The sequence below is a fragment of the Sceloporus occidentalis genome, unplaced genomic scaffold, assembly GCF_023333645.1.
Source record: "Sceloporus occidentalis isolate IW3139 unplaced genomic scaffold, rSceOcc1.0.p SCAF_2, whole genome shotgun sequence".
Taxonomy (NCBI): Eukaryota; Metazoa; Chordata; class Lepidosauria; order Squamata; family Phrynosomatidae; genus Sceloporus; species Sceloporus occidentalis.
The window spans coordinates 156,817,211-156,841,225 of NW_028316982.1; the positions used below are offsets into that span (position 1 = coordinate 156,817,211).

At 41.2% G+C, this 24,015-nt stretch overlaps 1 protein-coding gene across 1 annotated transcript in view; it reads right to left on the reverse strand.

The window, feature by feature from the left end:
- LOC149319172 (serine/threonine-protein kinase 24) overlaps nucleotides 1-24,015 on the reverse strand; it is a 38,569-nt gene continuing 14,554 nt past the window's right edge. The window contains exons 3-11 of the mRNA XM_089511195.1: nucleotides 23,092-23,148; nucleotides 21,188-21,296; nucleotides 20,940-21,097; nucleotides 16,277-16,462; nucleotides 14,417-14,562; nucleotides 14,039-14,162; nucleotides 12,833-12,901; nucleotides 8,565-8,701; nucleotides 1-5,610 (exon numbers count right to left, since the gene is read on the reverse strand). Coding sequence (XP_089367321.1) covers nucleotides 5,574-5,610; nucleotides 8,565-8,701; nucleotides 12,833-12,901; nucleotides 14,039-14,162; nucleotides 14,417-14,562; nucleotides 16,277-16,462; nucleotides 20,940-21,097; nucleotides 21,188-21,296; nucleotides 23,092-23,148 — 1,023 coding nt within the window. The 3' untranslated portion in view covers nucleotides 1-5,573. The remainder of the gene's footprint in view (nucleotides 5,611-8,564; nucleotides 8,702-12,832; nucleotides 12,902-14,038; nucleotides 14,163-14,416; nucleotides 14,563-16,276; nucleotides 16,463-20,939; nucleotides 21,098-21,187; nucleotides 21,297-23,091; nucleotides 23,149-24,015) is intronic.

A 24,015-nucleotide genomic window follows, 5' to 3' on the forward strand; every position in this document is an offset into this window, starting at 1 on the left:
TTATTTTTGTGAGAGGTAAGGTACAAGGAATTGAGAATAGCTTGATGTGTGACATAAGCAGATTTCATACAGGTTGATAAATAGCAGTATTGCAGGAGGGGAAATAAACAGAGCTTGAGAACAAGGACTGGTCTTTCATAAAGTAGTTCTCATGATAGCTAAAGTTGGGACCTCCATATATTGAGAAAATATGCTCCATTTAACCAGAACTGGGATTAGGAGGAGAGGCTATTTGTTCCCAGAACACTATGTGCACATTTCCTAAAGGCAACTGGCTAGCCACTGCTAACAGCAAAAAGCTGAACCAAATGAACCTTCGGTCTCATCCAGCAATAAACTCTTAGCTTTAATTAGCAACAAAAAGAACCCAAACGAGAAGGGCAGCAACCCAATGTTATTTTATCCATCTCCTGCAAATTCCACAAATAGGGGTTTGCTTTGTATGCACTATATCCTTAGTATGAGATACTAGATGACAGACATGTAGACAGATACACTGAGGGCTTCCTTCTGCCTGAGTGCAAATATAAAAATACGTCTTTTATCCAAAGACTTTTGCATTTGTTTATAATACCTTTGCTTATGAGAACACCCCAATACAGTACTATTTTACTGTAACAGATTCTTAACTACTGAAAACAGTCCCACAGAATTTTCATTTATCATGGCATAAGTTTTTGGTGACATAGTTTTTCTGCAAAATTTTCTAGCAAACCTCTGGTACCATAAACTGACCATAATTCACTCTAGCTTGCCTATGTTTAGAATATGCCATCTTAGTTTCATGTGCTATATAAGTTTTCCCTCAAAATTTCCAATATCTAATCTGAACTGAAAAAATTAGCTAACATCCTGTTAGTGAATTGCAATGGCATAAGTCAGACTAATGCCATCCCAACTCACTCTTTTTTAGTTGTTGCAGAGGTCTGAATTCTGTTCCAACCACACAGCTAGAAGCCTCTCAAAGCCCACTTTGTAAGAAACACAACCCCTAACAATATAGCCATTTCTGTGTCATCAGAGAGCAAGAGGATTAACAGGGATGTGCTCACCCATTTTTCTGTAGCTGGCTGTGAGACTGGGACCTTCCAAGGACCCCAGAAAATCTGCTCAGATGCCTGTTATTCTGTGTCCAGCTACAAGAAAATGGCTGGATGCATGTCTGCTAATCCACACCATTCTCTGACCACACAGAAATGGCCATGTTGCGGGGGGGGGGGGGGCGGGGAGGAGCAGGGGCTGTTCTGCCATGAGAAGGCTGCATTAGGAGACACCTCTCAAATCCAGGATCTTAACCATTTGAAGGTAGGGGGAATGAGTAAACCAACTCTAAGGAAGTTTAAATGTTACATTCAAACAACTCCAAACCTTTAGTTAGTTTACAAACAGCCCAGCAAGAAATGCACAACATAACTTAATACCATCCAGTTTTTTAAACTGTTTGAATTTTAGGTGAGCACAAAGGCACTACATGCTAATTTTAGCACACCCAGAGAGCTATTACGCACCTGCCCATCACCTGGAAATAATCAACTGAAGTATATTAATTCTGTCTCTGAAACAGGCCAAATACAGTAGGCATTTATTATGTTGCTAATTAATGTTATGAAATAGCACATTTTAAAAAGTGGATACATTTCTGTCTTCAAAATCACTCCCACCTGACATCACTGGACTAAGGCGCTTAAAAGACGCATGAAGTGTTATTGAGAAGAGTGTGCATGTGCATGCATGTGTGTATACACCTGTAAGGGCACTGAAGAAAAAAGTAATAAGTGGACCAAAAGGTCATGAAACAAAATACAAAAGCAGGTCTGCTGAATCCAAATGCCTGTTAAGTCTATCTTTACTGAATTTGGCCCCCTCTGGATATTCTGGATTTTCAAACTCCTATCACCTCAGCCAACATGGCCAGGCTTCTGGAGACGATTGGGTGATCAATCTGGAAGGTGCCAGATTAGGGAATCCTATTCTAAACCACTGCATTTACTCTGCAGACCTACAGCTGCCTCTTGCCTTTCACAGTCCTTCAGCCCACCTATTCTCTTTTCTTATGCATCTGTGTGTGCTAACTACTGCCACATTTGGCTCAAGAAAAACTTGTGTGAAAATAAATCTGTTGGTTTTTGAACGCCAAGGTTTTAAATGACAAGGTGTTGTCGCTTTTGCCACTTTATTTGTACATCTACAACTCCAACAGCATATATATCAAGAAAAGGAAAGGACCAGTTCAGCCTACACATGGCAAAGCGTGGGAGCATACAGGGCAAGGTGAAGGAATAGGTCTTGGAATCTCACGCACCAAATTCACTGCAGTGATTCTTCCTCTTCAAAATAGGTGGAGAGAAGAAGCCAAGTTAATGAAACATCCACCTATAATGTATAAGCCAATACACTCACTACCTCTTATATGCAGACACAGGTACACAATCCCACTGTAGGGTATTACTGGGGGCACAAACCTTTGAAGTGGTTCTAAATTGGCTACAAAAGTATCAGTGCTGCATGGTATCAAAAATACAAAATGCTACATGAAGGTCAAGAACAAAACAAGACCAAGTGCCACTCCCAAGGGAATGAACTAATGGAAACCGGAAATCCATGGCACCTAAATTACCTGGGGAAAAGATAGGAGCAACCTTCACTATTTCTGTGCACCAACACAATGGCCAACTACCTTCTAGCTCAATTACAAGAGTGTAACTGCAAAGAAAAAAAATCCTTACTAAACACATGGCATATGACTTAACACAGAAAAACAGACAATAAGCCTTTCTTGTTTAAAAGACTCAATTTACTTTTACAGCTTGCTTAGCACCTTCGTTCAGTTTTGGAAAAAAGATAAATTCCTTAACACCTGCATGGGGATCCTTTGTGCTCTCTAGCAAAACTATTTAAAGACAGAAACCTTATCTTAGCCAAGGGAGAGAAAGTTTTCTACACTATGCACACAGAACGACCTCAAGAGCGTAGACTTCAAATGTTGCAGTTGCTTAGAAGAGGCCAGTTCCAATGTGATGCTTGAAGGATGATAGTCATTTTAACAGGCAAAGTTTAAAAAATCTTATGAATTTAAAAGTGGAATAAAGATGTATGATTTGGTCACAACTAAGAGGGTACCCACACTGCAGAATTAAAGCAGTTTGACACCACTTTAATTGTCATGACTCTATCCTACATGCCATGACTCCATCCTGGAATCTGTAGTTTGGTGAGGCATCAGCGCTCTCTCACAGACCATGCTCCATATCAAACTACTTTTTTGTAGGATTCTACAAAAATCCCAGGATTCTGTAGGACAGAGCTGTGGAAGTTAAAATGGTGTCAGACTGCAATGTGGTTACACCCTAAGAGGGAATGTCAACTTTAATTTCAGAAATCTACATATACCATATATTCCCTAGTTCAAACTAAACAATGCATTAATGTCCTATAATCCTATACAGGGAGGTGCTCCTGAGCAGAAAATTCTAAGTACTTGGCCACAAATCCCAGGGTTCTGTAGCATGTTATAACTGGAGTGTAGATACACTCAAGGTTACCTGAATTCAATTTGAGGTTTGATTAATCATACCTAGGGCCAGGCTACAAATTGGCTGAAATCACCTTTTAATCTATTTCCAGCTAAGCAATATCTCTTAAAAGCCATTTTTGTATAAGAACATATTTCAGGTTTGTCCAATTATGTAAAAAGCACAAAGATATAAATTCTAAATGTTGTTGTAGAGCAAATGATGTTCTTGTACAATGGCCAAATTCTCAAAATTGAGTTTTCTGCCTCCCATTTAGCAATTCTCAAAGCAATGCTCCTAGCAAAGTGAATTGTTAACATTATTCTTAAAGGCTGTAGGCTACCTAACAAGACCTTCTTGGCATCTGTAAAGTCTTAGGTTGTGTGCAGACATACCTAAAAAGAAGAGGGGGAAATGGGCAGGCACACACAAAGCCAGGGGACAAGAACCTTTCTCTTCCATATCACTACCCCATCCATATGCTTCAAGGAGGCTACTAAACTTTACTACAGTATTCCCCCCCCCCCCTTAGGCACTTGCACAATTATCTGCCTAACAGGTGGCTGGACCATTTTAAAAGGGCTTGGGGAGAAGGTAATAGGTACTATCAACCAATAAATCAACACTGTCTGCCACTCACATACAAGGTAGGGTAACTTCTACCTCCCTCAGTCTAAGGAGAAGATGCTACAGATCCTACAAACACAATAAGTGTCACTCCACACTTTTACAACATTTCTATGTTGTTATCAAGAGAACACTGTAACATTCTCATTCCTGGTTGGACTATCAATTTTTTGGCTCAAAAGAGTAAGTTCTCCAGACTAAGTTGAAGTAGTTGAATAAAAGCATGACAGTCAGAATTTCTAGTTTAAGCCTAGAAGGAATTATATGTATTTTGTTTCAACCATAAATCAGACACCAAATTATCACAGTGATTGTGACTAAACATTTTCATGTACATAATAGTTGTATATCTTTTTGATCATTTTTAATACCAGCATCTTACAAAATAGTCATTATTCAGCAAAGATTTCTAGGAATTATTTAAACCTTTTTGTTTTCAAATTTAGTCATAATGTGAGTTTCAGGTTTTACAAAACAGTTTCAAATAAAACTATTAAAAGTGAAATCAGACATCAGATTGGCACAATTTTAAACAGATATAAAAACCACTATGGAAAACAAAAAATAGAGAACTTCAAAATGATGCAGTAAACTAAAATAAAGTCGTACCATGATTAAAGACCCATCTCTAGATCAACAACAAAGAACACCCTTGTGTAACAAAAAAAGAGAAAGTTCTGCCTCTGAGGTACAAACAAGAATTTTATAGCACGGTTTTAATTATCTGGCCTATAAATACAAGGCCAGATCAAACCAGTTGTCATACAATTCAAAATTTTCATATATCAAAGGCAAGCCAATGATCTGCCAAAATATTTACCTCACTAGTATCATCTACAGAAGCACTTGGCGATTTGTACAGAAGGTTTTTATATGCACACTGAGCAAGTTTCAGTTAAAAAAGTGACTATATACAAATCTGTACACATAGCCAATAGTACATTTTCCAATTCACAGATTCATCGACTTAAAGCAGTTGCCTTCGACTTTTGGAGACCCAAGACCCATCTGAAATCTCAACCCGAAATACAGAACCTACTTAATTTCTCCTCCCACAGTTCATCTTAATCAAAATACAACCCTAAAACAAATAAAATGGGGGCAACACCATTTTAGATTGGAAAAGAACCCACTTCTGGATCTGGGCCCATTAGCTGAAGGTCAATGACTTAAAGCAAGATACCTGAGATTTCACAATAGCTTTAGTTTCCTAACTGCAACCAACCCTAAATATACATCTCAGAAATTTAAAAAGATACCTCCTTTGAATATGTGCATTACGGTGTGTTTAAAAAAAAACTATACAGAGCTGAAAAACAATGCCCGTGCTGCATCTTCAGGATTGTCCATATACTGAAATCACCCCACTGACCAACAGTCAAGTAGGTGCCTACACGATTCCCAATGAAGAAGCAAATGTCATGAAAAAATACTTCAGTGGGATGATGTGCTTCCTCCAGCTACTGAATACCTGGGTGAAAGGAGGGGAAAAAAGAGATTCTTAAACAACAAGCACAACCAAAAGGTGGGAAGAAAAAAAGTTTCCATTATTGTGATTTAGCAGTATTGTTATATGAAGTACTTCAAACAAAGGCTTTAAAAAGAATTGGATAGCAGCCATCTTAATAGATTCCAAGGCCTTCCTGTAATCCTGTCATATGGTTTTTTTTCAAACATCATATCCCTACAGTTATGTAAAGGTACATATACAGTATCAAGGTCCTCAGTAAATACCTTAAAGGCACCAGATCTCAGCAGATCTTGAAAGCTAAGTAAGATCAGCTCTGGTTAGTACTTGGATGGTAAATCACCAACAAACCAGGTGCTGTAGGCTACATTTCAGAGGACGGGTCTGGCAAAACCATCTCTGAGTATTCCTTGCCTAAGAAAACCCTATGAAATTCATGGGGTTGCTATAATTTGACAAGTGACCTGAATTCACATTAACATGCACATTTGCATGGAAAGATGGCAGGTGCCCCTTCATAAGCTGAAGGGTATGTGAAATGCTCACCATACAGTGGGTCCTTGGTATCCACAGGGGATCTGTTCTGGACACCACCCACCCCCGTGGATACCAAAATCCATGGATGCTCAAGTCCCACTGTCCTTAATAGTAGCACAGCCACAACACCCTTAGGGACAATGGGACAAAAGTCCCTCACCCCCTTCCTCCCTTCCCCGGTCCCCCCCTCCCTTCCCTTGTTCCTCCAAAGCTTCTGACCCGGCTTGGCTGTGGGGACAGCATCTGCCACCCAGTCAGCTGGGACCTGGCCTCTGGGCTCCAAGGCCCAAGCCCCAGCCCTGGCTCCCTCTGGACAACAGGATTCCAAGGCAGCCGGGCTTCGGTTTCGGAGCCCAGAGGATGCTAGGCTTGGGGCTCCAAAACTCAAGCCTTGGCCCCAGCCCCAGGTGACTGCGTGGCAGACTCCACCCCCACAGCCAAGCTGGGGCAGAAGCCTTGGAGGGAGCAGGGAAGGACAAAGGACTATTGTCCTCAATGGTGACACAGTTGTGTGAGCACCACCATTGGGGACAATACGGGCTTGTCATCTGCAGATGCTCTAATTCACAGGTAGCAAATCCACGTATAAGGAGGGCCCACTGTACTTCAGTTACCAGTTTTCCTGTCATTTATGCACAGCTGTCTTCACTGAAAGCAAAACTTCCATTTCATAATTATCTTAAATTACTGTTAATTTTGCCCTAAATACAGTTAAAGCCTTTTAACACAAGTCACAAACATAACAGAGACGTGAGTCTAAGCCATATTTTGCATTATTGAAAAAAGAAGGGAAGTTCTACTTCCTAGAAGATGTACTACCCTTGCATCAGGATGGAAGGGGGTGGCATGGGTTCTACCTAATTCTTCGTAGTTGTTGAGTGCCTTCAAGTCATTTCTAACTTATGGCAACCCTAAGACAAACCTATCATGGGGTTTCTTGGCAAGATTTATTCAGAGGAGGATTGCCATTGCCTTCCTCAGGCTGAGAGCATGTGACTTGACGAAGGTTATCCAGTGGGTTCATGGCTGAGTGGAGAACTGAACCTGGTCTCCAGAGTTGCAGTCCAACACTCAAACCACTATGCCACACTGGCTCTCCTAGAAGATGTACTACTCTGGCATCAGTAAGGAAGTGGGTAGCATGGATTCTACTTAATTCTATTAGCATTAAATCAGAAAGATAAATATTTGCATATAAGAACTCAACTAACCTTCAAAGCACTGAGCCCGTGTGAATATATATTTTATCACACGATGCTATCTGTACTAAGCCAGTGTAGTTGTTAAAATGCTGCAATGAGTCTTAGGAGATCTGGGTTCAAGTGTCCACTGAGCCATAAAACTTGCTGTAGGACAACTGGAGGCCAGTCTCTCTCTCAGTCTCACCAATCTTACAGGTTTGCTGTGAGGATAAAGTGGGGAGGAGGAGGAGAGCCATTCATGCTGTTCAAGAACCAATAAATAAATACATGATTGCTTTTAAATTGACATTTTGACATATGTTTCTGCAGTAAGATGCTCAGCAAACAGTTTCTATTGTTCAGCTATTTTCTCAAATGCCCTTCTGAGAAAACTAGCAAGAGATACTTTATTCACCTGATGAACAAAAAATAAGTTTACATTTAATCTCACATTACACCAGCTTGAACATTGTGTGCCACTTGAGAAACAAACAAAAATTACTCCGGTGGTTTCCTCCAGCTCTCACACTGTCTGTTTCCACATATAACAGTAATGCTGCTTAATAAAGTACGATATCTATGAGTTGTGTGATAGTCCAGGCGTTCTCAAACTTTTTACCCTTGTGACCCCCTTTACATCTACATGCAGACATCACACACACACACACACACACACACACACACACTCAACATAGTTTATGAATAAAAATATTTTGTTTGTTTAGTGGGTGTAATTTCATTTGCATATTCATGTATATTTATATTTTAATATTTTATAAGGAAATAACATTGTTCAAATTAAAAAAGTTTTCTTTAAGTAAAATAAATATTTAATTCAACACATGTGCACATTTTATACTTAAAATATGCCCAAATGAAACTGAATTCATAAAAACAGCCTTAAAGCAGGGTTTGTTACCTTTCTATAAATTCTAGCTTGTTTGAGCACAATCCCAGAGGCAGATATCATGCAAACCTCTTCCCATCTAAAACATTAGTATGGCATTTTTGTCTTAAACTATTCCCTACGATACAAATATATATTTGATTGATGCAGTGTGCCGGCTACTTTTTTAGGCTACAGTTTCCTCAGAAAAATGTTCTACAAATAATTTAGACACAGAGGCCTACACCACTGACCGTTGTTTAACTTTTTATTAAAACAGAAGGCATGCAACACCTGCACACATAAATGCAATGATTTCCTATGTATCTAAAGATGAAATGATGCACTCTTACCTCTGAAGTCTTTGCACAAGCTCAGTCACCATGGTATCTGAAATTCCTGGACATGCTTCTTCAGCTAAATAAATGGCTTCCCTCAGTTCTTCTACAGATCCCATGTTTCCCCCACAAGCCTGACTTCTCTCTTTCAACTAAAAATCATAAGCATATTAGTGATTAAAACAACCCAAAATATTTATGCACTACAGTATAACAAGTTGAAAAACAGCAGGCAACTAGAAAGCACATATTGACAGTAGATTAATGACAGGAGACAAAGTCTCACATGCTATGTGATCGCCAAAAACATTTATTTTTATTTTTTAAAAGCCCAATACGTTTCATCCTTATCACCAATTGTCCTTCTTCAGGGATTAGTCAAACCTGAGAAATTCCTGGAGTTGCAGTCTGCTCTCTCTATAAAAGTGAACATCTGATTGTTGGACAAATGTCCACTTGTACTGAACAGCCCCTGAAGAAGGCCAACTGGGGAAAAGGCCAAAACACATTGGGCTTTTTAAAAAATAAAAAAAGCTTTGTTTTCTCTCATTCTTCTAAAGTTTAAAAACAAAGCTAGCACTCCACTTTATATTTAAGACTCTGTGTGCCGATGTACAGAATAAATGTTAAAATGTTCTCTGATTACACTGCATATAAGCAAGTAAATCCAACTAAGAAAAATATGAGTCCCTGGTGGAACTTTAGGCAGGAGTAGGAGTCACACTTACCAAATGTTTATAAAACTGTATGATTTAATAGTTCTGTGTATGCCACACAGCCACTTTAACAAGGTCATTTTAATTATTTTCAACATAACATCCTGCCCTCACCCCACCACTTTCCCCTGCACTACAAATCTCTTTTAAAAGTGATTTCTGTGCTAACATAGGCAGCCTACTATGCCACAAAAAAGAATGGAAAGGAAAGGTAAAGGGGAAAGGAAAGGAAAAAGCAAAAGCAAAGGAGATTCACTGTACAAATAAATTTGATTTACTTGTCTAAACAGGGCCAGGTTATCAATGGTTCAGTTGCTGTAACTGCTTCCCAACCTGACTGGCTAACAGCCCACTTTTGATGGAAAAGTGTATGATTTGCTTCCTCTTCTTCCTCAGTAGTTTCCTGAATCTCCTGATTTTCTGTTACCATTAGGGTTGCCATATCCCGCCGGGGGGCGGGACAATCCCGGTTTGGGCGGTTCCATCCCAGTCCTGGCCCGGTTTGGCGCCCAAACCGGGACGGCCCCGCCCACCGCGGCGACCTCAGGCCCCGCGGCGGCTCCAAGGCCTTGCTGAGGCCTGGGAAGGCTCTCCGCGGTTGGAGCTCCAGCCGCGGAGACGCTCCCTCCCGGGCCCCAGCGAGGCCTTGGAGGCGGCTCCGCGGTCGGAGCTCCGGCCGCGGGGTCCTCAAGGCCTCCACGAGGCCAGGGAGGAGGAGGAGGCCGCTTCCCACCGCGGCGATTGCCGCGATGAGGAGCGGCCCCTGCCTCTTTCCCGGCCTGGGAGCCTGCTGAGGCTTCCTCCCAGGCCGGGAGGAGAAGGAGGACGCTTCCCACCGCGGTGATCGCCGCAATGAGGGGCGGCCCCCGCCTCCTTCCTGGCCTGGGAGGCGGCCTAGGCTCTCTCCCAGGCCGGGAGGAGGAGGAGGAAGCCTGGCACCGTGGCGATCGCCACGGTGCCAAGCTTCCCCGCGCCCCTTCCTGGCCTGGGAGCCGGCCTAGGCTCTCTCCCAGGCCGGGAGGAGGAGGAGGAAGCCTGGCACCGTGGCGATCGCCACGGTGCCAAGCTTCCCCGCGCCCCTTCCTGGCCTGGGAGCCGGCCTAGGCTCTCTCCCAGGCCGGGAGGAGGAGGAGGAAGCCTGGCACCGTGGTGATCGCCACGGTGCCAAGCTTCCCCGCGCCCCTTCCTGGCCTGGGAGCCAGCCTAGGCTCTCTCCCAGGCCGGGAGGAGGAGGAGGAAGCCTGGCACCGTGGCGATCGCCACGGTGCCAAGCTTCCCCGCGCCCCTTCCTGGCCTGGGAGCCGGCCTAGGCTCTCTCCCAGGCCGGAAGGAGGAGGAGGAAGCCTGGCACCGTGGCGATCGCCACGGTGCCAAGCTTCCCCGCGCCCCTTCCTGGCCTGGGAGCCGGCCTAGGCTCTCTCCCAGGCCGGGAGGAGGAGGAGGAAACCTGGCACCGTGGCGATTGCCACGGTGCCAAGCTTCCCCGCGCCCCTTCCTGGCCTGGGAGCCGGCCTAGGCTCTCTCCCAGGCCGGGAGGAGGAGGAGGAAGCCTGGCACCGTGGCGATCGCCACAGTGCCAAGCTTCCCCGCGCCCCTTCCTGGCCTGGGAGCAGGCCTAGGCTCCCTCCCAGACCAGGAGGAGGAGGAGGCTGCTTCGAACCGCGGCAATCGCCGCGATTCAAAGTGCCCCCCGCGCCCTTCCCGGCCTGGGAGCCGGCCTAGGCGTCCTCCGAAGCCGGGAGGAGGAAGAGGCCACTGGAACCGCGGCGCGATTCCAAGCGGCCCCTGTTCCTCCTCCCGGCTTGGGAGAGAGCCTAGGCGTCCTCCGAAGCCGGGAGGAGGAGGACAGGGTTTGAAAATGTAGGACTTTTTTTTTTAATTTCCTAGCCAGGAAATTAAAAAAAAAAAAAAAGTCCTACATTTTCAAACCTGGTCCTACATTTGTCCCGGTTTGGAGGTCCTCCATTATGGTAACCCTAGTTACCATCAACTATACTTTGTTTTTATTGATTTTTTTACTCATGTAATTTCTAATGTCTTCATTCCCTGGATAGCTAACTCACATGAACTAAGATGGCCTTGTTTCTAAAACCGCTTCGGGGGGGGGGGGGGGGGACATCTTAAAAACCTAGTCTTGTGTCTGTCTAGTGAGTCAACAGGTAAGCTGGTAATATTTAAAATTGCACAGACATTTGGAATCTGCAGAAGAAAATCTGCAGAAAAATCTGTCTTTGCTGAAGATGTCCAAATTCATTCCAGTGGAAAATGAAAGTAAACCCTCCCTACTGTGAGCAACAGAATGGATTTTATACAGGATGATGTCATTTACTGATAGTAGTTTCCTACTTTGTGGCCTGGACTCAGCAGGTTTAAAAGGTTAAAAACAATGAAACAGACTGCAGGAACAAATGGTCAGCTGATTGTAAATAAAAACAGCTTTGCACACAGGGATGATAGGAATGTTTGGACACACTTGGGCACCTCAGTGATCACCCCCCATAGCCCCTTAGTAGGGAAATGCAGAGCTATACAGTAGCAGCTGCCATTCCTCAAACTTTGTAGCATTATAAAAACAGGCAGGAGGAGACTGCTCTCCGCTACTGATAGACATTTGCCAGTATAAACCTCTCTCCACCACCCACCTCAATGGGACTTAATCCCAAAAGGTTGTGGAGAAAGAAAAAAAAGGACAGACGCAGGCACTAAACCAAACTACATTCCCCAGGTTGAGAAAACGCATCACTTCCATAGAACAACTACATGTTACCACCACTCCAAAGATGTTAATACCAGAAACTATACTTGACAATTATCTTTGTTTTGGTTTTTTTAAAAAAAACCAGCAGCTTCAGAGACATAGCCATGTTAGTCCACAATAGCAGTATTCAAAGAGGTCTTGTAGCATCTTTGAGACTAACTGTGTGAAAAACTTGTAGCATAAGATTTCATAGATTTGGTCTACTTTGATTCATCTGAGGAAGTACACCAAGGAACTAAGCAGACCGGCTTGAAGCGCCAGCATGGAGACGTAGCATTTTGATGCCAGGCCCCCTGATGCTGGCATCACCCCGGCATCAAGCCACATGCCCAACTGCATGGCGGGAGTGTTACAGCACTCTGTTGGCACAGTGTTTAGATTCACTATAAACAACACTAGGCTTTTAAGACACGCTGCACCAAAGGAGCACCAAAAAGCTGCTGCCACGGCAGCAAGGATGCCTTTTTGCCAGAGCTAAAAGGTGCAGTATTTTGCCATTGCAAAGCACCAGATTGGGGCCGTGGCATGCAGTTGCTGCAGCCCCGATCTGGTGAGGAAAGGGGCGGCAGGATGCTGCTCCAAAGGGGTGGTCTGTTTTGCCCCCAAATCTACGAAAGTTTATGCTACAGCTTCTTTTACACAGCTAGTCTCAAAGGTGCTATAAGATCCTTTTGCATACTGATCAGTCAGCTTGTTTGATATATGCTCTTGTAAGGATAAACCTGGTCCCATTTGCTTTCTTGGATCTTCTGTACCACCACCATACAAACTCTAAACCAATGATGAGAAATAATTCAAAGAGAATTTACCTCTGCAAATAATGGTGATATAATTGTAGATAAGCACCGAGACAAAGGCCGCCTCTGAATGGTATTTTCCTTTAAGAAAAAAAAGGTAAAGAATTCCATATGTTAATCTTGTGGAACTTGCAATTATTCTTCAACACTCTTGATTTAATGCAATACATTTCCAAAGGCAAGCATATGCAGTATCCATTAATGTAACTTTTAAATGAACACTGTAAGCTGAAATTACAATTCCAGGAGGCTGGTGCCCTTGCACACATCATACACCAAATGATTGTAAGATAAACAATAAGGAAATGCAACAATGAATATTACAAGCCATTTAGCTTGCAGCAAAGTAAATTTTAGCATATTGAATACACTGGTTACATATTTATTGAAAGCATTCAATTATGCATATTTGATGAAAAAAGTTAATTTGTGAAGCAAAGGAAGTAATGACAAGAACACCTCAATATGTACACTGTACAAACAAACGACAACAGCATCACAATCTCCCCATTACCACTTTTAGTTGCAGCACTGCATAAAACAAGTTAAGTGGCAAATTTGGACAGTCAGCGATATTTTAGAGGCAGACCTGAGGTCCCAGGAGGTATTTCAGACACCACAAAGCCACCTACTTCAGCACAATAAAATGTCCTCAAAGTGGGGCTCCCCAAAGTCAAGTACTTATGAATTTGTTAGCTTGTGCCTCTAACTGCAGCTCCCCATACTAATGTCAGAAGCTGAATCAGAAATTCCTCTGAACCTCACAAATAGCTTTTCTGGGGTGAACAACAGTCTCTGGAGTACATATGTGGGGGATCTGTTCCGGAACCACCACCCCTCACGTATCGGAAAAGAGCATATGCTCAAGCCCCATTGAAAATAATGGGGCATGCACTCATGGCGTGGCGCAAGGTGTGTGATGCCGGTAAGCACCCCATTACTTCTGCCAGGGCTTGCCTTTGCGTAAGCGGAAGGCAAGCCCGCCTATGGGGCTGTGCTACAGTATGCAATTAACTACTAGTGTATCTGCTGTAATTTATTTAAAAAAATATGCACAGGCTTACTAGGTGGCACAAGATTTGGACTACAGTTATAATAAAATCTTTACATCTCAAAGCATACTTCAGGTTTTGGCAATCAAAATTGGATAAAAAACATGCATTACTATTTAAAATACTAATTTCTGGTTTCTTGCAACATCTGTAATATAAAGAATACCTTGTTTCTTTCCCACTCGTGCAGCTGGGTAGCACCATTTTCTAGATTCTTGGGATCTTTCTCTCGGATTGTAAATATCCAGTCACCTGAATCACTGCCTCCTGAGGCTTGGCCGTCTGTTTCCCTTCAATGCAAACACATTTATGAAACATTATAAAACAGTTTCATTCACTTTATTAATGGGTGACAATAACATAAACCTAGAATACTCAGTTGTGAGTAATTTAAAGTAATGCTACTAAAGCAAAATTCTAATTTTTATTAGAAACAAAAGTTGGTGTGAAATTGCCTTCTTATAGCAATAGAGATTTTTGATTAATTTATTTAGAATAAAAATAACCCAGTTCTAGCTTTATACATCTTGGTAACCACACTTACCCATCAGAATCTTCAGAACTTGAGTTATCATGGTTCTGCTCAGCCTTCCATCTTTTATGTCTGTCAATCAGATCTGTCAAATAAGAGGTTTTCTTTGCATTTCGTACAATAAATTTGTGCTTCAGGAGTTCTTTTGCCGTTGGTCTCTTAAAAATAAAAAAAGCTCCTTTACTAAATACACCAAGTGACCATAAATACACATCTACTGAATAAAAATGAATATAGATAGGGACTCCCTCTCTCATTCTATCATGTGGCTCCTGTCAGTCTTGAGGCAGTTTAACAGCTCTCTCTCAAGATTCTAAACTGCTAAAAACTGCTGTCAGCAGTCAGTTAGCAATAGCTTGTCCCATCTTCCTGCTATCTTAAAAGATGATGTGATTTATTTCTTCTTATCTAAACCATCACCAGTAAAAATAGGTTTCAGTTATTTTATGCATATATTTATTAAAGCCATTATTGTTTACTTTTTAAACCACAAAATGCATGTTTATTATTTTCTAGAGTAAGTCTTTATTCTTTAAGAAGACAGATTTAAAATAACAGTCTAACCCAGTCTGATGAAAGCTGAACTCTCACAAGTGTAACTTTCAAACTTGGTCTCTTAAAAATAAAAAAGTCCCCAGCTTACTGCTCAATTTCAGCAGTGGGCTGAAGCTCATAATACTACATCATATTTTTACAACTTTATCTGAAAAAGCCTTTGAACCATGCCCACTTCATCTGATGACCATAAATTCACCATACACATTTACTGAATTAAAATGAATTAAAGTTTACTGAATAAATAAATGCACATTTACAGAATTAAACCTGAGACTAATGAAAGCTTCCTGTTTCTATACTCCCTTCCTTCCCTTGAAGTAGAAAGAAAAGGAAAAGGTACTAAGACGAACAATGCATTGGCTGCAACCTGCCCAAATACTTCTAGAGCAAAGTAGGTGCAATCTAGGACCTAAATTTACCATCAGTCCTAACTGCAGTCAACACCCACAGAGCAAATAACAACTTGGTAAGTCGACACAATGGCCTAAATATCCTAAAGACACTAGATCCCATCTGATTCTGGAAAGTAAGCATGGTCAGGTCTGCTTAGCATTTTTGGATGGGAGACTGCCAAGAAATACCAGATGCTGTAGTAGGCTATATTTCAGAAGAAGCATATGGCAAAAACACCTCCAAATATTCATTGCTTTAAAAATCCCTATGAAAAATGCATGTGGTTGCCATACGTCAATACTTGAAGGACTTTAAGGCACAAACACAGAAACACAAATCAACGCATAAATCCCACAGATTCAAGTTAGGAATAAAAACTACATTTAGGCCTAAGAATACAAAAACACCAAAATGGAAATCGTTTTTGTTTTTAAAGTCATTCCTCAAATCCCCCCCCCAAAAAAAAACACAATGGTTCTCGCACAAGATAGCTAAGCAATTTTGTGGAGGAGGTAGCAATGTGCCATATCCCACTCAGCCTAGACAAAACATGGATAGAAACTATGCAAAAGCTGAAATGAGTCAGAAACATTAAAAGGACATGGGTATTATGCCACTACTTTGCTTGAGCTATAATCTTTTACTTTAATAATGAACATGAAAACAATCTTATTTTGACATTTGTAACACATATATCTAGAACAAAGTTCCTTTCAAAATAAACTTGACAAAGGAAGGTAAACATTTGTTTTCAGCAAGTTTCTATTTCTACAATATAGTGTACGTAATACATAAATAGTGTATGTAATACACACACCACCCAAATATATCCAACAGTTCTATCTTCCATCTTCTCACAACCCTGAGTTAAGCAAAATGCCCTAAAATTATCACAGGCCGAAGGTAGACAAAATAACTTACAAAGCTTGGGTCCTTGTTCAAGCAGGCCTCAACAAACTCCTTGAGAGGTTTACTGTAGTTTCCTTCTAATGTTGGTGGATTGTTCTTTGGAATGAGGAATAAAACTTTCATTGGATGCAGTTCTGAATGCGGTGGCTCGCCTTTTGCTAGTTCTATGGCTGTTATGCCCAGCGACCAGATATCTGCCTGTAACACACAAGAAATCTTACAGTAGGGAAGCACTAAGGACAGAAAATGGATGGTTAAGGTTGCCAAGCTAGTCCAAATTGCCCAATTAATATGGGTTTCAAAGGTGAAGCCAAATGATAACTTTTTGAAAGTTTGAAAACTGTTTATGAAGATTTTTACTAAAAAGAATTCTAACAATGCAATAATTTATGAGTTTGGTTATTAGTAGTTGGTGTGTTCTAAAATCTGTCTGTTTAAAAATAACATTTTTTTACAGTAAGCCATCAACTGAAGCATTTCATGAATGCCAATTTCCTTTATTGTATTGACCGTTTATTTACAGATAAGCACATGCTTCCTTCTGGGCGCGTCACATATTTGGGTGTACGCTTAGATTCAGCTTTCGACCCAGAGGACTAGGTTTCTGAAGTGACCAGAAGTGCCTTTGCACACTTAAAGTTAACAATAAAAAAGTTGCACACTAATATGGTCATGGTTAATACATGCCTTAGTTACATCCCATTTGGATTACTCTAACACACTCTACATGCAGTTGCCTTTGTACCAACTTCAGTTGGTACAAACAGCCATAGCCGGGTAGTTAACTGGGGCTAGTGACAAGGATGATACAATTCTCTGGCAACAATAGTTCCACTGGGTGCTGGTCTGTTTCGGGCCACCATTCAAAATGTTGATTATGTCCTCTGAATAACACAACATAGATCCAGGTTGACAGACCATATGTCCTTGTATAAGTCTACCCAATCCTCAGGAGAGGCTCTCAGTCCCACCACCTTCATGGGTATGGATATGACCCAGGGTATTCTCAGTGGCTGCCCCTAGGGACCAGAATTCTCTCCCTAGAGAGGCTAGAATAGCCTCAATTGTTTTCAGTATTGTTAAAGGTTTAATTTTATTTTAGTGTTAATCTTTCATTTGTTTTTAACTATATTGTATTCATTTTAAATTGTACGGCACTTTGAATCCTGATTTTGAGGAAAAAGCAAAGTATAATTAATGATGATGTTGATACCAATCATCAACATACCAAGAGGGAATATTAAATATACACATCTGACTTAACAAATGTATTAACAACATATTTCACTTGTGGAAGAAAACAGAGACAGATACTGTAAAGGGCACATATATGAGTGTTTGGCCACACAGAAGGGATCCAAGCATGGATGTCTCCAAGACAGGAGGGCATTTGTTCCCTTCCAGGCCAGAAATCATAAACTTTAGATTCCTATCTTTTATTATTTTAAATCTAGTCGATGCAGAACCTTACTATGAGGCATTTTATCCAAGGACTGAAGTTACCAAAATGAGCAACATAATCACTTCTTTGTTCGTTTTTAAGTCTTTTGTTTTCATCACCTCCAGTCCTTATGAGGAGTGATTGCTGCCATACAAACACAAAATTCAGAAACTCAAACGATTTTTATGTAGCTGTTATAGTACAGCAGTCTATCTCCCCACCTCAAAAAACCCCCAAAAGATAGTTGCAAATACAGTAGTCTATCTTTGGTAGGGTAAGGTGGCATGGACCTGGAAACCAGGTCTATCCACTAAGGGGGCAGAAAGAGGGCTGTTATACATATGTGTCTTTTTACAAAGCTATGTCTACCAATATCTAGCCTTGGTACATTTAGCCAGTGCGCATTAAATGCTAGCATGCCCCCCCCCCCCCCAAATAAAAGCAGATACAGGTTGAGTATCCCTTATCCAAAATGCTTGGGACAAGAAGTGCTTTGGATTTTGAATGTTTTTTGGATTTTGAAATATTTGCATACACATAACAAAACATCTTGAAAATGGGACCCAGGTTTAAACACAGAATTCATTTATGTTTCATATATACTTTATGCACATAGCCTGAAGGTAATTTATACAATATTTTAATAATTTTGTGCATGAAACAAAGTTTCTGTACACTGAACCATCAGAAAGCAACCATCTCAACCACCCATGAAAAAAGTTTTGAATTTTGAAGCATTCAATTTCAAATTTTCAGATAAGAGATTCTCAACCTGTACAATATTAGCTGTTCCATGAAGAAAGAAATACAGTCAGACCTTTATATCCACAGATTTTGTATCCATGGATTCAACCATCCATACCTTGAAATATTTTTAAAATACACAAATTCCAAAATGCAAACCTCAGTTTTTCCATTTTCTGTAAGGGACACCATTTTACTATGCCACTGTATTTAATGAGACTTGAGCATCCACATTTTGTTACCCACAGGGGATGCTGGAATCAAACCCCAGCGGATACCAAGGGCCAACTGTAGTAGCTCCAAAAGAACATATGTACAATTCAAAAATTAAGTCATGTGGAAGGTCTGTTGTATTAGCCGTTATACAAAGTGGCTGATAACAATGTAAAAGGTGTGCAGTCTGGGCTTGCCTACAATCTTAATGCCACGATCAAGCATAAAATTTCTTCCCTCTCTGACAAAGAAACCTTCCACGGATGCCACAACTATTCTCCAAAGAGTGTTCTCCAATGTTTCTAAGATGAAGGAAATCATCCTAGAACATTCACTTTTCTTCTGACAAGTCACATAAAGTTATCAATATTATCAATAAGGGTGATGATAATATAAGATATCCAACATGAAAACTGATATATTGTATTTTCAGATATCATTTTTACAGGGGGAGGGGGTGTTTCCATCTGATTCCCAATCAGCATTTATAACTGTTAATGATCTTGTATGAAACTGAAGTATAACATTCTTCGGCATCCACACATTATATCTCAAGGATTTTCTGTCACTCTGTGTAGGGTTTTAAATGCCATGGAGCTCTGAACAGAGCACACCCACAAGAAAAGCCACAACTATGCTGTAATGGTAAATGCTATTCACATGGAATAAAACAACATACCACTGTGCAGTTCCCCCTATCCACCACACAAGTTATTGCAAATCTCCATGGATCCAGGTAAGTTGCTCAAATCCACTCATGCAGATCTCAATGTGCCTGGGCAGGTCCCTAACAAAGGGTCTATCCACATGGGCCAAAAGACCTGTGTTCTCCCCGGGTTCGCATCATCCTGTTTGCATGACAGAGGCCAATACCCCAGAGCCAGGATCAGGATGGATCCTGGCAGAATGGACATGGATCTGGTGGATCTGCCTTGATCCTGGGATAAATGGGACTTAATGTGGTTCAAATTGACCCCTCATTTGCCATGGAGTTTCCCAGAAACTCTGGCAAATCCTAGCAGATTAGACAACCTGGTATGCCCTTATTTTACTCTACCACTGCTGCTACTGAAAAGACCCCCGTCACCACATTTTACATGGAATTGGAGCACCTGGCAATGTGGGTGCAGTTAGACACCCCGTTTCCATATTAGATGCTGTGATGTGGGTTTTGAAAGTAGTGGCAATGGGAGATTAAGGTAAGCGGTGTGACAGTACTGGGTCTATACAGCAGGCATGGGTGGGCATGTAAACAAACACCTATCCCCATACCAGCCTGAGCACCTGGGCCAGGAACGCATGCGCTGCTACCCCAAGGTCTAGCCCCCTGCACCACTCCTTTTTTGATATCAAGTTGATATCAAAAAGGATGGTTTGGCCATGCAGCCAAGAGGGTGCAGAAAATTAGCCAAGCCATATAAGGACATCCATGATCATATCATATTGCTCAGCATGGGGGAAACTCAAGAGCATATAGCTGGGATAGATCAGTCAAGATCAAAATCTGCATAATCCCTTCATTGACAGCAGTGATAGTGGGTGATAGAAATGATGTTTGCAAAGAAAGAAAAAACCAAAGTCCGTGCATACCTCCCTCTGGAGAAAATACTCCATTGTCCAGATACATTTGCACTGATTGTCCAGTCATTTACAACTTCCCTTCTCATTCTTGTCTCCTGGAAACTTCACTTTAATCCCAAACTCTGCCCCGGGGTACATTTTACCCTATAAATGTGCTGGCCAAGGGACCTCCAATTTGATCTCACTGAGGTTCAGACACCCTGTCTGTATTTCATTTGACTCCTAAGTACTCCTGGCAGCTGCTGAGCCATTTCACTTTACAAAATCCCCCAACTGGAACCTTCCCTTCTGGAACTGGTAGAACATTATCTTCTGCAATCCTTTAAGTCTCTAGTTGCTACCACCTTTTATATCATTAGTTCTTGTGAGTGTGTGTGAGAGCATACTTTTCTGGTGCTTTCTTTTCACAAATAAAGTGGTGCATCCTTTTTACAAATAAAACTACACTTGGACCTTGCTTTATAGAGTTCTGTTTCTCAGAACTGGTATACACAGGTTTGATTCCTGCTTTGAGTTGCCCAATCCCTCTCAGCTGCTGTAATTTAGGCAATAAAATTCCCCTATTAAATACTCATTGTGGGTGCCCTCTCAGGACCATGGCATTTTGTTTAACATGTCTGCTCATGGACAAAGACAACAAATGAATAAGTTCTCTCTGTTTCCTGAAAAGTTTAAAGTCCCCCAAATTAATCTTACCTTTGAATCATAAGCAGATTGCTTTATAACCTCTGGTGCCATCCAAAATGGTGTACCCACGAAGGTATTCCTCTTTATTTGTGTATCTGTTAATTGTCCAGCTACACCGAAGTCTGCTAGTTTGACTTCGCCTTGTTCAGAGAGCAGCACATTAGCAGCTAGAAAACATTTATGAAAAAAGAAATTTGCAGTTTGAAAGTTTAAGCTTGAAGCAATTTAAACTATTAGCAAAGACCCTACTGTTTTACCTTTAATATCTCTATGAATTTTCTTTTCTGAATGCAAGTAATCAAGTCCTTTCAGAATTTCTCTTAATATTGTAGCAATCTGGATTTCATCAAGAGAGCCTGGTTCTAACTAGAAGAAACACAACTGATTATTTTCAGAATAAAATATCACAATAATACAGAAGATAATGCTGAAGAAAAAATTAACCTGGTGTATTAGTCCTTATTTTTGTTGTACTTTCATTTATAGTTACCTAAACTATAGGTAATATAAACTTCATTTACAGCTTACTTAAAGTTGTTTAGAAAAGTTTATGAATCAGAAAGTTTACTTATTAGATGTACTGAACAACCATATAGAGCAAGGAAAAGAACTAGATACACAAGCAACTCCACAAAACTAAAAGTAATATTTCTCCAAAATTTTGTTGTTATTATTGTTGTTATTACTACTAGTAGTGCATATATGCATCTCCCCATGCATGAATTTACAGAGTTGTAGTAGGCAGTACCACCTACCTTGAGAGGAGAGTGCCCATCTCAATACACGAGAATAAAAGAACACCCTGTCTTGTGGCAAGGGGGATGTCCGCACAGGGCAAATGGCCTGGCTTCCCCCTGGCCTTGCATCCTTTACTTTAGAAGATACAGGCCAAAACACCTGCAGCAGGATTGGGGGCTATCCTGCCTATGCAGACATGTATCCAGAGGATCCAGTATGAAACCAGGGTAGAGCCTTTACCCCAAGGTAGAACAGCCCTGGTTTAGCATGGAGTTTCTACAAAACTCCATTGCAAAACCAGGCTTTTCAGACAGCCCCCCCCCCCCCCACTCCTTACACTCCAGTAGATGATCCATCTGAGAAGCTCCCAGTTGCCCCATCTGATGCAGAAACAGGGCACCTAGCCAGATGAGTGCAGTCAGGTGCCCCTTTCCACATGAGATGGGGAGACTGGGAGGCTTCTCGGACAGATTGCCTGCTGGAAAGGTAAGAAGTGGTCCTAGGTTGGTGCAGGGACAGGCGTGTGAACACCCTTCCATCTGCACACCAACCCAGGGACTAACCAGGACAGGATAGCATAGCTTCAGCCCTTGTGCTGTCCTGCCTCATCTATTCAGGCTCTAGGAGAAGCTTATGGACACCAACACAGCCATTTGCTTTGCACAAGAGAGGACAAAGTGGATTTCCCCCTTTTTACATGCACCTCTCTGAAAGTAAACAGAAGCATTTCTAGCATGTTAACACAAGATGCATCTACACTGTAGAAATAATGCAGTTTGACACTAATGAATGAATCCTGGAATTTGTAGTTGTAGTTTAGCCTTCTCTGCCAAAGAGTGCTGGTGCCTCATAAAACTACAAATACCCAGGATTCTGTAGGATGGTGCCATAGCAGTTAAAGTAGTGTCAAACTGCATTATTTCTACAGTGTAGGCTGCAACTGCACTGTGGAAATAATGCAGTTTGACATCACATTAACTGCCATTGCTCAATCCTAGGGAAGTCTGGAATCTGTATTTTTGAGAGATATTTAGTCTCCCCTGTCAGAGAATTCTGGTACCACAAACAGCTACTAACTCCAGGATTCCACAGGATGGAGCCATGGCAGTTAAAGCAGTGTCATATTGCATTTTTCTGCAGTGGAGATGCAGCCAGTTTGGGATTGCTTCTACCTGGGACTGTGGGGATACCAACTATATTTCCCAGCTGATGCGATCCTACAATTTTGCAAGCACCCCCATTTTAAAAAAAGTCAGAACTGTGTAATTGTGCAAGCATATTTTGTTCTTCCCTTACTAAACTGGTCACCATGCATATTTGGAAAGCTTTCATTCTTATGGTCGCACGATGCATAAGTGATTATGGCAAATTCAGATGAAGTAAGAATAACCTTTAGTTGCATGAATGAAAACTGATTACTTACAAGGTCAAGAGCAGAACCTCCGCCAAGATATTCCATTATTATCCATAATTTGGTATCCTGTTAATATAGACAAATATCCATGTAAATAGAGCTGGAAATTATAATAATTCTTGAACATCTTTTTTTCAAAATACATAACCTCTGTGTGTTTCATTTTATGTTTGTATTTAATCACACATGGAAAACTTGAGACTAAAACACAGAAGACATAATTAATACTATAAATAGGAGAACGTAATTAATACCAAAAATGCTCCTTTTAAACCCTTTTTCAGAATACATGACATTTCCCAACAAACAAAAATGAGATTAATTTTAGCCATAATAACTGTCTCAAACTCTCAGTGTGGTTGGAGAACTATTTAGTTCCTGAGAGAGTTGGTCTGTTACTCAGACAGATGATGTCAAAGAGAAGCTTCTTTGTCTCACCTCTCTTCTCCCTTAACACCCATGATTGCTTGTTTTGTGTGTGCAGAGTAAGACATATTGTTTCATGGAAAATACAACAACATCCAAAAGCCACAAAACAGTGATGCCTTTAATGGGCCAATTAAAATGCACAAAATACATCATGTGAGATATGAAAATCACTAGTTAGTGCGGAGTCACAGGCCTACATTTTGTCTAGGATGTTTCTCCTGCTGTTAATTAAGATGGTCCAGAAGAATCTAGAGGCCACTCTCCTTCTTGGACATGTAGGGAAAGGGTACAAATGGCAGTAAAAGTCAGGCAATAAAATTTCCAATCAATTAGCAACAGCAAAGTAACTTCCATTGAGATCCAGGCAAACTCTCTCCTCTGTGAGGCTAACTACCCTTTCCTTAGACCCAATAAATATACCACTGCTTTGTGGATTTCAGATTTTGTTCTTTTTTTCTGCATGGCCAATATGGCAGCCCCAGAGAGTAAAGGTAAAGAAGACTC